The 13014-nt window shown below is 36.4% G+C and overlaps 1 protein-coding gene across 1 annotated transcript in view; it reads left to right on the top strand.

Annotated features, from left to right (window-relative positions):
- Positions 1–6102, top strand: part of IMMP2L (inner mitochondrial membrane peptidase subunit 2) — a 475319-nt gene extending 469217 nt beyond the window's left edge. The window contains exon 6 of the mRNA XM_050914864.1: positions 5652–6102. Coding sequence (XP_050770821.1) covers positions 5652–5771 — 120 coding nt within the window. The 3' untranslated portion in view covers positions 5772–6102. The remainder of the gene's footprint in view (positions 1–5651) is intronic.
- The last annotated feature ends 6912 nt before the right edge of the window (positions 6103–13014 follow it).

Raw genomic sequence — 13014 nt, 5'->3', positions numbered from 1 at the left:
TAAATCACCCAGGATTTCTCCATATTAGAGGATTTTTCATCTAATGTGTATTGGCACCTTTCAGAACCTCTGTGGGGAGCAGCAAGTATCCAGCCGGCAAAATACAGTCTGAATAGACCTCTACTGCTGTAGAATTACTCCCCTTCATCCCCAATGACTTTGTGTTATGAAACAGAAAATTTTACACCCCCCCATCCCCAATGACTTTGTGTTATGAAACAGAAAATTTGAGAAGAAAATTTTCTATACAGCTGATGTTCCATAGTGCTGAGCATGTGAAAGGCTGTATATAAAGCTTCTTCATTAACCTGCATATGAACAAAAAAATATAATGAGAATATATTACTTCAGAGAATAGAAAGCATAATTTGAACCACTGTGATTGTTCGTATTGTTTTATCTCTTTTTGGTTTGAGAGAATTTTAAATTTTTGTGTTTGCATGTTTATTATTGGCCATGGCATTTAAGAGTCCTGTGCAATATTGCTAGAATATAACTCAGCTTAAGAGACTAAAGCAAAAGTGACTCTTCAAATCCAGAGGCTGATATATGCCTTTAAAATTGTGATTTTCTGGCTGTTGATGAAATTTCTCAAGTACACAGGTTATAATCTGTGGCACTTGTAATTTAGTTCTGTTTCTAGTTTGTTGGGTAGCTATTATTGTTCTCTTCCAGTGGTATTTTAGAGGATTTGCACAATTTAAACATTTATGAATGAGACCAGGAGACAAAATACAAATGAATATTGAAATTTTTCTGGGCTTAAACATGATGAAACAAGATCATTTTTCAGATAGTATTTTTAAGTATTTCTTCTTCAGAAGAAGTATATTTGTATTCAAGCACTTATTCAAGTACACCTTCAGAGAGGATCATTATGTTGATCCAATGTTAAGGATTACTGCTGTGCTTTATTATTATCTTCCTATTACCTTCGCTTATTATTATCTTCTGTGAGTGATCTAGATATTCCAAGATTTCTTATGTTATTTTATACTTTGTAATTTGATTATTACAGGACCTTCTGTCACGAAAATGTAAATGTTTCATGTATATTTCATGTTTTTATTGAAATAACTAAGTTAAATTTCAGTCACAATCCCCCCAAATCAAAATACATCGTAAGGAAATAATAGAATAGTCTATTTAATTTCCTTTTTTCTGATTTTGAGTGTGGTTTTTTTGGAAGCAGAAGAAACAGTGAAACCAAAATGTGTTTATTAAGATTTCATCAAAATCACCATTTTTGTTTAGGAAAAATACGAAAAGAAATATGAAGTGAGGAAAAGAAAGATAACCTTTCTCTCTTTTGCACAACTTAACGAGAGTTTATGTAGTCTCAATTAGAAAACAACAGTAACAAAATATTACAGTCAAAACTTTGTTGTGAGCAAAAAAGCAAACTTACCTGATACAGGAAGCCACCAATTCACAGCTGCATTAAAATCATAACTACTTACAGTATTTAATTAGACTTGCATTGTTTTTTGTCTCTTTGTGTTATTATTACTTCTAAATAGCAAACTGGCTAGTTAGGAATTCTACTTTAGAAAAAGTTGCAAAGGCCTGGGTTTTTTGATTCTCCATTGCTGTTTCTCGGGTTAGATTCAGTGGTGCTGTACTTTCTTGTTTTAATGTTGTTACAGAATTTGAAATCTTGGCTGTTTAAGCTAGAGCAAAATCACCAAAGGTTCAAGGGAAAAAGAAGCAAAGAGAAATATGTGGGGAATGCTCCTAATGTAAAGTGAACTCATAACTAGGAGTAGCAGTACCTGAATTTAGCAGGTTGGGTAGACTTTACATATTCTGAGAAAGTTGAGAATACCCTTGTTAGGGTCATATCCTTATCTGGACTTTTTCTTTTCTTGAAATCCAAACTCAAGACCTGAATTTCCATAGAAATTTTGGTGTGCGCCACTGCATGCTACACCTATACAGGATACTTGCACAGTCTGAATGCTGCTTTTCCCATTGCGATTTGAGATTAGAAAAGGCATCATGCTAAGAGACAGTGAAGGTGTCAAATGGCAAACAGACAAGAAGAGGTGGACAGTATAGTCTGTAAATCAATGTCTATTTTAAAATTATGTATTTTGGAACCAGAGGAAGTAATAGTAATATAAGTCTCTGTACTAATAAAGGTGCATTGATCCCAACCTGTTAGGACAGAATGAGCAAGATAGTTGTAAATACCACTGCAGATAGCACTATCAAGCTTAGGCTTATCTTTCCCTAATGCAGTGCCAAAACTAATCAGTCTCCGTGCAACTAACACACTAACAACGAGCTGCCTCTGAGGAAATATGCTTTTATCACAGTAACAGTGTCAAAACAGTATTATCCATTCAAAACTTGTTTTGCAGATAAAATTGCTGTGTCAACAGAATGACTTCTCAGTTGTTCAATTAAATATTCAAAGATTAAAAAAAATACAATTAATGCCTAAACAACTCAGGTTAGGGAGAATAATATGGATTCAATTCAACATAGTGTCTGTTGTTGCCACAGCAAGAATAATAAATACATCGTAATGTAGAAATAAAAATCAGCTATTTAGATTGCTGGCATCTCTTACGTCTATAAATGAAATATGTTCCTCAAAGAATTTGTGCCTGTAAAGTACTGATTTTTCTTATAGTTAAGACAGTGTTTCAAGGGGGTAAACATTTTCTTAAGTAAGGAGAGTAAATAATGTCTGTAAGGGAACTGATTAGTCTCTTTTTTAATAGATTATTTCAGTATTTCACTGTTGCAACAGAAAGTGTAGCCTCTCAGTTCACCCTTTGTCCATATCTAACCTTGATGAGGTTAAACCCATTAACAAGGGCAGGTTATTCTCTGCGAACAGTTCTGTTCTTCCTCAGTGAAATTCATGGCTGCTGTGGTAACTACATAATAATAATAGGCAATGGACAAAAGTTATTAAGGTTGTTTGCAGAAGTCAAACATCAAGGTGCTTTTAAAGTGAGTCTTTAAGTTATTATAAAAGAAGCCCTATAGCATCAGTGTCATTTGTTATTTAGTAAAGACTTCCATCACCCAACGATACCTGTTTTTCCTTTTTAACACTAGTCATGTTGTCCTGTAAATCAGGTTTATAGGAAAGATATTTCTTTATTAGTTTCAAGTCAGATATGATGGTCAGTAGAAGTGATCCTCTGGGCAAAATATTCCCAGCCTCAGCTTTAAACAAGTTTTGATTAATTTATTATATTCTCAGTCTGCATGCAGACCTCCTACTGACATCAGTAACAAGCAATGCACAGAGAAAAACACAAAGCTTTGAAAATGAGATGTTATTTGTGTTTGAGAAGAGTATTTTAACATTTTTCTCTGTACTAATGCTGTCACATTTTATATGCAGTGGTGGGGTTTGCTGTGGTTTTATATTTTGGTACCAGCCTGTAATATGTGTGCCATCATGCTGTATACTCAGGGAACAAATCCCCATGGTAATATTACATTTGCAGACCACTTTATGGGTTAATTAAGATAAAGGATATTGTGAATTCCATAAATATCCAACAAACTACGCAGAAGTATGTCAAGACTTAAAAAAAAGTAGCTAAATCCTATCAAAAAAGAGTTGTCACTTAGCAGCCTGTCCTGTGCTTAAATGTAGGAAAAAAGCTGCAATGGATCTGGGAAACAAGTGGTCCCTGCAAGGGATCAAGCAAGTGACATATGATGCCAGACTGCAATTTTGGTGATCTACTTCAGATTCTTTTAGATATCGTGGGTTATTAAGTAACCAAATTATATTCAAGTAATTCAGCACCTGCTTCATCAAGCTACAGAATATGGAATTAGATATAGACCACTTCAGCCTTACTGATTTGATTATGTAGTAGAGAGAGACTGGTGAATATACATGAAATTAAATCAAGAAAATTAGCTGAAGATATTCCTAGGGGCCTATTTGATGTCTATTTGCATAAAATGCTGAATTACCTGCTTACTGAAATCGCTTTTTTTTTGTGATGAGAAATGCAATAGAACTGAAGAACTGAGTTTACATAAAAATTTAAGCAGGAATATAAGGGTTCAAACCAGCAATCCATTTAACTCCTGGCTCTGACAACAGCCAATACCAGATCATTAGAGCATAAGAACAAAAACAATATATAATTTTTCCCTCGGTGTTTCCTAATGTGGAGTATAGAGACTACATTGTTACTTTGTTGATGTTCAATTATGCATGATGGACTTCACTTCTATTATTATTTTCTGAACCAGTTTGTTATTCTTTTCTGGTGTCTTCAGTATCCTGTATAATGTATGCAAATATGATGTAATCGTGCACACTCTGAAGAAGTATTTGCTTTTTGTTGGCTTTAAAAATTCTTTAAGATGTCATCTGATGTTTCCTCATTCTTATGAGAAATGGTGACATAATAGGCAAATAAAGCCTATGCATTCTTTGTCCATGCCATTCATAATTTTATAGACTTCTGACCCTGTTGTCTCTTTAGGAGTCTGAATTATTTCATCTCTTCACTTACGGAGACATTCCAGTATTTCTAACCATGTTTTTGTCCTGTTTGTAACTTTTCTATTGGCACTGGATACTTTGTAGTTGGTGGGAAGCTTATTACTCACTATTGTCTCCAGAAGAAGACTAACCAAATAATTTAAGATGCAGAAGTCTATCCTGCAGGCTTTTCAAATTAAGTGAGATTAAATCCATACCAAATTACTTAATTTCAATGTTAAGTACAGACATTGAAGGCCTGTCTTATCTCAATCTGAAAATATGACTGTTCTATTCTCTGTTATTCTTAGTCTAGCCATTTCATACCATATTTGAAGAGAGCCTTGTTTGTAATTTTCTTAAGGTTTTCTAAGCAATTCAGTTTTCTAAACTATGCCACCTATAAGTGATTCATTTGTAAGCAATATCAGTATTGACTTGTATTTTGATTTATTGAAGTAAAACATTAGTGAAGTAAAATTATTGAAGTAAAACAATGATAAATAATAAGATGGTAAAACATGTTTACAAAATCTATGAATGAAGTGTAAGTAGTCCTGAAACTTCAGAAATATTTGATCTGTAGATGTGTTTCAAATAGTTCTATCAGAAATACGTTTTCATCCTCGGGGAAATATTTATGATTCGCAGTAATTTCCATTTTTGGTTGGAGACAAAATGGAATTTGGAAGGATAGTGATAAATAGAAAGCACAGCATGTTTAGAAAAGCCACTGTCCTGGTGTGGTTAGTGTACATAGCTCAAATCTGAGACACAGGTTCTGTTTAACTTATTCAGAATAGATACTTGAACCTTGTTCTGCCATACCCAGAGTAACTAATAACCAAAAGCTTTAGGTGAATTATAGAATGCCTCACCTGTTTTGACCAGCTGTTTTTCTTGAACCTGAAAAAACATTCCTAGTTCATGTCTGTTACAGCCAGTACATTTCAGCAAGCTGTTTTGAATTCCATGAAATATTTTATAAAAAAAAAGAAATTGTCACTGAAGCAGTTTTTCTTTTCCTTTCATTACATGCATGAGACACTCCTCATGCATGCAAAGTTCTCTGCTTTGTATTCTCTCATTGCTCTAATGAATCCTCATGTGCTTTGTATTTTCCATGTTTGCTTTTATTTGCAGTATTTGATAATCTCTGTGGTTTATACTTTGGTTACAGGTTTCTCTTGGACTTCTACATGCTCGAGCTACTCATATCCTCTGGCCTCCGCAACGCTGGCAGAAGTTACAGCCAATGCTACCTCCAGAGCGCAAACCACTCCAGAGAGAGCAAGAGTGATCTAAACGTTCAGACAGAACGCTGAAGTGAAGTTTAACCAGGAAGAATTGCGGTGGTTATACCATCACCCGTAAGAGCTTTGCCATGTGCGTTTTAACATCAGGTACCATATCAGCAAATACACGTGACATCTTCATGTTAAAATGCCACCTTAAGCGTAAAGTGGTTTTGGTTTTTTGTTTGTTTTGTTGTTTGGTGTTTTTTTTAAATCTCAAACAGTAGTGCGTTGTGTGTTATTTTGGTTTGAAATAATTGGTTGTAGAAGGTTTGAATGTTCAATTTTTCTGGGAGCAGAAAAATGCTTGACATATGTCTGTACCTGTGCTTCTCTGGATAAGGAATTATTAAAAACTTCAATAAAATATTTTAATCTTTTACATTCAGCTTGTTTCTTTAGTAACTGAATGGAACCTTTATTATTATCATTGATTGCATATGAAAAAAACCCCAAACACGTAATATGCTTTGGATTGTCCTATAATTTCTAATACTGAAGAATCAGTACTTGTGTAGCTGAAAAGTTAATCGTATGTCACAAATTTTTTTCAAAAAGCTAATGAGTTTTTTCTTTTAATGCAGCTTGTGTTTATTATTAAACTGAGTACATATTACTTATTTTTAGTTTATCTTTCAGGAGTGTTTTATATAAACATTCCTTGTATATCTTGCTGAAGTAGATATTCAGTCAAAATATACAAATTATATTGCAGCATCTGAAAGCAATGTTTTGTTAATTTCTCAAGTATAGTAAACCATTGTTAGTATTGATTGCCACATTTCTTTGAGACTATGTAATTAGATTATAAATACTATACAATTAATACTATAAATATATAATTAATATTATAAATACACTCTGTGAATATGCCATAGAGCTTCTGCACACATTATAAGTGAAAAGAACTCGAAAAATGACTCATTTTCAGCTGCAGATTAATATGAGCCAGCTTATTTTCATATTTATTGAATTTTACTTCAGATAGGATAGTCCTTTAAAAATTTAACAAATCACACAAAAGATCTTTAAACATTTCAGCTAAAATCATGCAATTATCAGAACTTCAGACAAGATGAAAATAAGTCCATAGCTCTTTGAAGACACACATCTGCGTATCAGTTAGATGATAAGTTCAGTCACCATGAAAACTCTCTATTACTGTCTAACCTTCTTAAATGCTCCAGCTCTGTAGACTTTCTGAATACTTTACTGTCTACGTATGCCGTGTTCTTTCTTTGTTCCAAAAAGCTGTTCCATAGGTGTGTGAACTTATCTTAGATAAACCTAATGCAGTTTGTTTGGGTGTTAATTGCAGAAAATTCACAATTATTTTGATTGGCATAGGGTGATTGAAAACAGTAGTTTACAATCTTTTTTTTTTTTTTCCAAATTAATTTAGAAAACTGAAATGAGTTCAAGAAATTTACTGCAGTCATAATTAATTTTGGTGACAAAGATGCAAGCACACATCCATGAAAGGACAAAGAAAGAGACAAACATAAAAAGCAGCGAAACAAAACCAGATTAGATCAGCTTTATTTCTCTCAGTTGTTCAGGTCTTCATTTCCCTTCTTTCCACTAGTTCAGTCCCTCCCTCCTCCTCCTCTTGAGTATCAACTGGGTAGAAGTTCTTTCATATATTGACAAGCTGGAAAATTTGGTTGGCTGTTCTGATTCACTGGTATGTATTCTGCAAAACCAGTGCCAGAGAGTTATCAACAAGAACAAAGGCATTTGTTCCTCAGTTATTATCTTAATTATATTTTTGTATTCATGTTGTCTAAAGATACAGCCAAATGTGTCTGCACCAGCTACATTTCCAAAAAGATTCTTTGAAGTTCCTTAGGACTGCAGACCTTATTTTCCAATGGAGAAGAAGGATCCAGAGATATGTGAGAATAAAATTACAGATGAGGTAGCACCAAGGGCTGCATGCAAGCTCTCAGGGGGTGCCAGATCTTGCAGCCCAACAGAGGCAACGCTGCTGCAGCTCCATGTCCCCAGGTCCATCCAGCAGCAAGGCCAAGCATGTATTCCCCCTGGTCACACACACAGACACAGTATGTTACATCCATATACATGTGACTGGCCACGCACATCAATATAGACAAACCCACTCAGTACTCACATAAACACTAATGGCACCAGTGACCTCATCCTGTTCCTCTCGCTGGCTGATCAGGATGAAAATACGTAAGTGAGAAATATGTACAAATATATACAGCATGGATGCCTCCAGATTCAGACAACCATTTTGTCCAGTATGCAGAATCCTAGTGCCATTTGCTGGCACCTGGACAAACAAGCCCCCAGACACCCTCCGGTGGATCCCTGGGCTTAGACACCCAGTCCATCCAGGTCCATCTAGTAGCTGGACCCGGATCCTCACTCTCCCCATGCACACACGTACACACACAAATGGGTCTCCCAATCGAACCGCAGTCTCAGCAGCTGGCTGGGACCCCGTGGTGCCTCTGTTAGCCAAAGCCATCTGTGGTCTCACCTCTGGGGACACCCTCAGCCCACCCTCCAGGCCATGTGCCCCACTTGCTGGCTGGTCCAGCGTGGTGCTGGCCAGTGTCATTCACTGACAGTGCACCCTCATCACACCCCATACTGGCACCACAGGCACATGGGCCTCCCACCTCTGGTCCACCCCAGCCACTGGCACTCAGACCCTCCCCACACATGCACACAGCCCAGGAAGCTCCGCACCCAGGAAAATTGCTAGAAATGAAGTTTAATGAGAAGATGAGACAGATTGCACTGATCAGGCTCAGGTGTCGACAGACCAGCACCTGTTTATGTGCAATTGGCTCCTTTTGTACCCTTCTCTCTCTATTTTTCCACACTTGATCCTCCCCAAACCACTCTTGTTTCCCTGATTTTGGTCCCCTAAACATCCCACAACATGTCTTGCGCAGTACTGAAATGCTCTTCCCTGGACCCCATAGCAAACCCCATACCCCTGGGTAGTGTTACCAGTCTGTGGGGCAACCCAGAGAACCTCTCCACCGACTCCTGCTGTTGGCTGTCCCCCGTGGGGCTGGTGCAGGGGCTTCTGTGCTCCTTCATGGCTGTGAGGATGAGACTTTCACAGTCTGCTGACTTCTGTAATAGCCACAGAGGAGCTGTGTCACGGTATTATTTGGCTTCCCTCAGCTGCCATTTCTCCTCTGGGCTCCTTTGTCTGTGTGGAGACCAGCTCTTTATCACATAACCTTATACCAGCTATGGAAGTTTAAATGTCCCAAGTATTCAACTGTGACATGCCTCAAGGAATATTTATTCATCTGTATTTGCATACATATATTTATAAATATTTATGAATTTACATGGATATATGGGATATACATGATGGCATGATGGAATAGAGAATATGCCTATTAAGTTTGAAGATGTTACAATGGTTGTAAAGACTGCCATCATTTTGAAGAATGGTATTAGACTGCAGTGATCTGCATTCAATAATGATGAGCAGAGAGTCTGGTGGAATAATTACCCATACACATGCTGGATTAAGTTAAAAGAAAATTTGGAGCTTACAGTGGATTGTAGTTGAGCATTAATCAACACTATGCTGTTGTGAATAAGGAAAATAGCACACTTTGTAAACAGCAGTACAGATTGTAAACACAGGAAACAATATTCCTACTTCATTCATCTACAGTATGATTTTAGGCACCAGATTCAGAAAAAAAAAGAGGGACAACTGGAGTCTAGAAGAAACAACAAAAATGAAGAGAAATCAGAAAAATATGACTTGTGAAAAATGTTGGAAGAACTTGGGTTTATCATTTAGCCTGGAGAGTCTGAGGCACAGTCTTCAAAATCATGAAAGGTTGCTATGAAGTGGAAGAGAATCATTGGTTCTCCAAGTCCATCATATACAGGAGGAGAACTAACAGACTTACAATGCAACAATAAGGCTTTTAGGCTAGACATGGAGAAAGAAACATTTGAATTTTAAAAATAATAAAACATTGGAATAGATTATTTTTCATTGCAAGGGTTTAAAATTTTTTATCATCAGGCCTGTTTGTACTTTGAGACAGGAGTATGGATTAAATAGACCTTGAGAGCCACATCAGCTATTTTATACATTCTCTGATTAGGCATTCTGTGATTGGTAAACTTGGTGGTGCCTTTGATGCTGGGCAGGCAGGTAGTTACATCAACGTCTACTTCCTTTAGACTTATAAGATTCATTATATGCAAGCCTAACAGTATTACAGTAGCCTCACGTACCACTTTCTTGTAATAAGCATCTAAGGAATCTGATTCCTGTAAAAGAAGCTATTTTGCTACATATTGGCATCAGATTAATGTGCATGACATTTTACATCATCACATAGCTTAGTGAATGGAAATAGCTCAGTGAATTCGTAAGCATTTGAGTAAGATAACGTAACAGAACATTCAGTATCCAGAGCATGAAAAGCAAACCCATATTGCCAAAGCAGAAAGGACCAAGCAGCGGCAATAACACATGACCACATATTTAAAGGTGTTATTATTTTATTGATATAACAATATATGTGATTTTCAACCTTCAGATGTGAAATATATAATGAGAAGCCTGTTCTGGCAGTAATGAAGTCAGTGGCAAAATTCTCATGGACTCAAGTCCTCATGATTAGCTTTCCAAGTCAACGTCTTCCTCTTGAACCACAGGCCTTCTGGTGTTTTGGTGCTGGCTCACATCTGCAATGCAATAGGGAATTGGTTTCATGGGAGTTCAATAAGAATGAGCACAAGTGAGAAGTAGGACATTAAGAAACGAAAGGATGACAGGATATTTTAAAACTTGATTTTTTTATGTATAAGGAGTCACATAAATACCCTTCCTATGGCCCAAGACAGAGAATTGTCTTGAGTGGATGCCTGACTGCACTTGTAGAGCAAGGAGAGACGTTGCAAGCTGATCAGGAATTGGTATTCTTAGCAGCCATCAGCAACTGCATCTGAGAGAGTGACGGAGCAAAGCTATGTACCTCAGCAATGTCTAAGCATCCCAGCCTCATACAGAAAACAAAAACGCCAACTGAGAAAGTGGAAAGCTGGTGCTAGGAATGAATGATCATCTAGTGCATATGAGGATCCTCAGTTAGGTATTCAGGATTTCCTGTGACAGAGAAACACTGTAGCAGATGTGTTGTGTTTTGTTTCTTCCATCTATTCATCCTTGAAGATAACATGCCTAGATGATGCAACATGAAGACTAGCAATCTGTCATGGCATGCACAAAGCACTAGCTGTTCAGATCTGAAGCCATTACAAAATGGATAATTTAGTGCAGAAGTATGCAAGGAAAAGAAGGTAAAGCCAAGACAATAGATCGTGCTTTAGTAAACAGTTTACACTGCCTGGATCCTCAAGTATTAACGCTAATGAAATAACACACTTGCCAGACATCAAAGATAGCATCTAAGACATACGAACTCAAAGTATCATAGTAAAGTCAAGTGATGACAGATATCAGCTCTTGCTATGAAGAATTTTGGTTTTCACAAATCTTTTTCATTCCTTTAGATTTGTTTACCACACTAAAATCAGAAAGAGCTCTGAACACTTCCAGCATATTGCAAGTAAAATAGCTGTCAGAAGCATCATTCTGTAGGCGTATTGCTCAGAAGTCTAGCTGCTGATGAACCTGCATGCTCTTGTGCAACTTTGGTGATCCTTTGGTATTTTGGATCCTTTTGGTAATTATCCATTATAATATGGAATAATCCTCTCTCTTTGGAATATTTTACTATCATTACTATTATGATGAAGAAAATTATTACTTTCTTCCTCCCCCCACCAACATGGTATATTCTTCTTATCACAGTCTATTAAGCATCTTGTCCAAGGTCATATAAGATAATCATGACAGGTTTGGAAAAAAACAGGATTTCTTAGATCACAGTCTACCTTCTTAGTGGCAAGACTGTCTGTCATTCACTATCATTCGTTGTCTTGCACAATGAATGCACAAATGTACCATTTGTGATATAAAATACAAATCTAAATGAAAGAAAAAGATCAGTGAGAACCAAAATTCCAAGCAGACAGCTTAGCCCTCCACTATTGTATGGTGAGAGGGAAAGATGGGTCTTTTCAGAGCTAAGGTTTCCTGTGGCAATATAGGCTTGTAAAAAACGTAATGAGGCCATACTAATGGCAAATACTGTAGAAAATGTCCTTGTTCCATAAATATCTGATTTCGCCCAAACAGACTGGATTTGTATAAATAACATGTAGCAGCACTTTCTAACCATCCTGTTGAAGCTGTGCTTTTGTGCAGAAATAAATTAAAATTCTTGAAAAAAACTAGAGGACAAAGGCTGTAAGAAAACCACATGGCGGTGGCTTAGGGGATAGACTGGGAACCCCAGAGATAGCAGAGCTGAAATCCTCGTCCCTACATCTGTACTCCTTTTCAGTAATTCCTTTGTGTGAAGCAAATGCACAGATTATTAAATCTGGTACCACAACTACAAACTTAATTTCATCTAGTGTTTTCCAGTGTTTTTTAATTAAAGAAAATATTGTGTAGCCTATTGTGGAAGTTCTAGCATTATCTGTTATGCCCCTGAATGCTGTGGGTTTATTTGTTTGTTTTTTAATTTGTGAAATAAAAGATAAGCCAGAAGCTGGTTTATGTAACTCCACGTCAAGAGACTTTTAAGCAGAACATTACACAGAAAATATTACCGATACTCAAACTATGTCACCATCCAAATATCTTCTTGATTGGAATTTATTAAGAGTGTTATTGGATGAGTGGCTCACCTTTGGATGATTTAGTAACTAAAAACCTGAAGGTGTAGAATATTTAAAAAATGCAGCAGCTGTATCTGAATATCAGGTTATCCTGATCATAGTGACAAAAAAATTAATTTAAAAAAATGTTTAATTTGTGATAACTTGTTGGAACTATATTAACACACCACATCATGTACTATCTTCTTCATCCCACTCACAAATGTCTCAGCGTTTTATTTAACATCTAACCTTTTCTCATACCCTTCTATTAAATGTCAAAATTGAATTTTACATCCTTTGGGAGCTAAAATGTACCACCCTCATGTTTTTTTCTTATACACATTTCAATTAATAAATGAAACATATAACAGCATTTTTTTAGCACTCCCTATAGTTTTATCCCTTTGATTACAAAGGTTAATCACACAAATGGTCCTGAGTTTTCTGTAGGACTGTGATGCCTCAGGATCTAAGATCAGGCTATAGTACTTAACT

This window comes from Gymnogyps californianus, chromosome 1 (assembly GCF_018139145.2).
Source record: "Gymnogyps californianus isolate 813 chromosome 1, ASM1813914v2, whole genome shotgun sequence".
Classification (NCBI taxonomy): Eukaryota; Metazoa; Chordata; class Aves; order Accipitriformes; family Cathartidae; genus Gymnogyps; species Gymnogyps californianus.
Note: the sequence above shows the minus strand (reverse complement) of the source record. Positions and strands in the feature narration are given on the sequence as shown.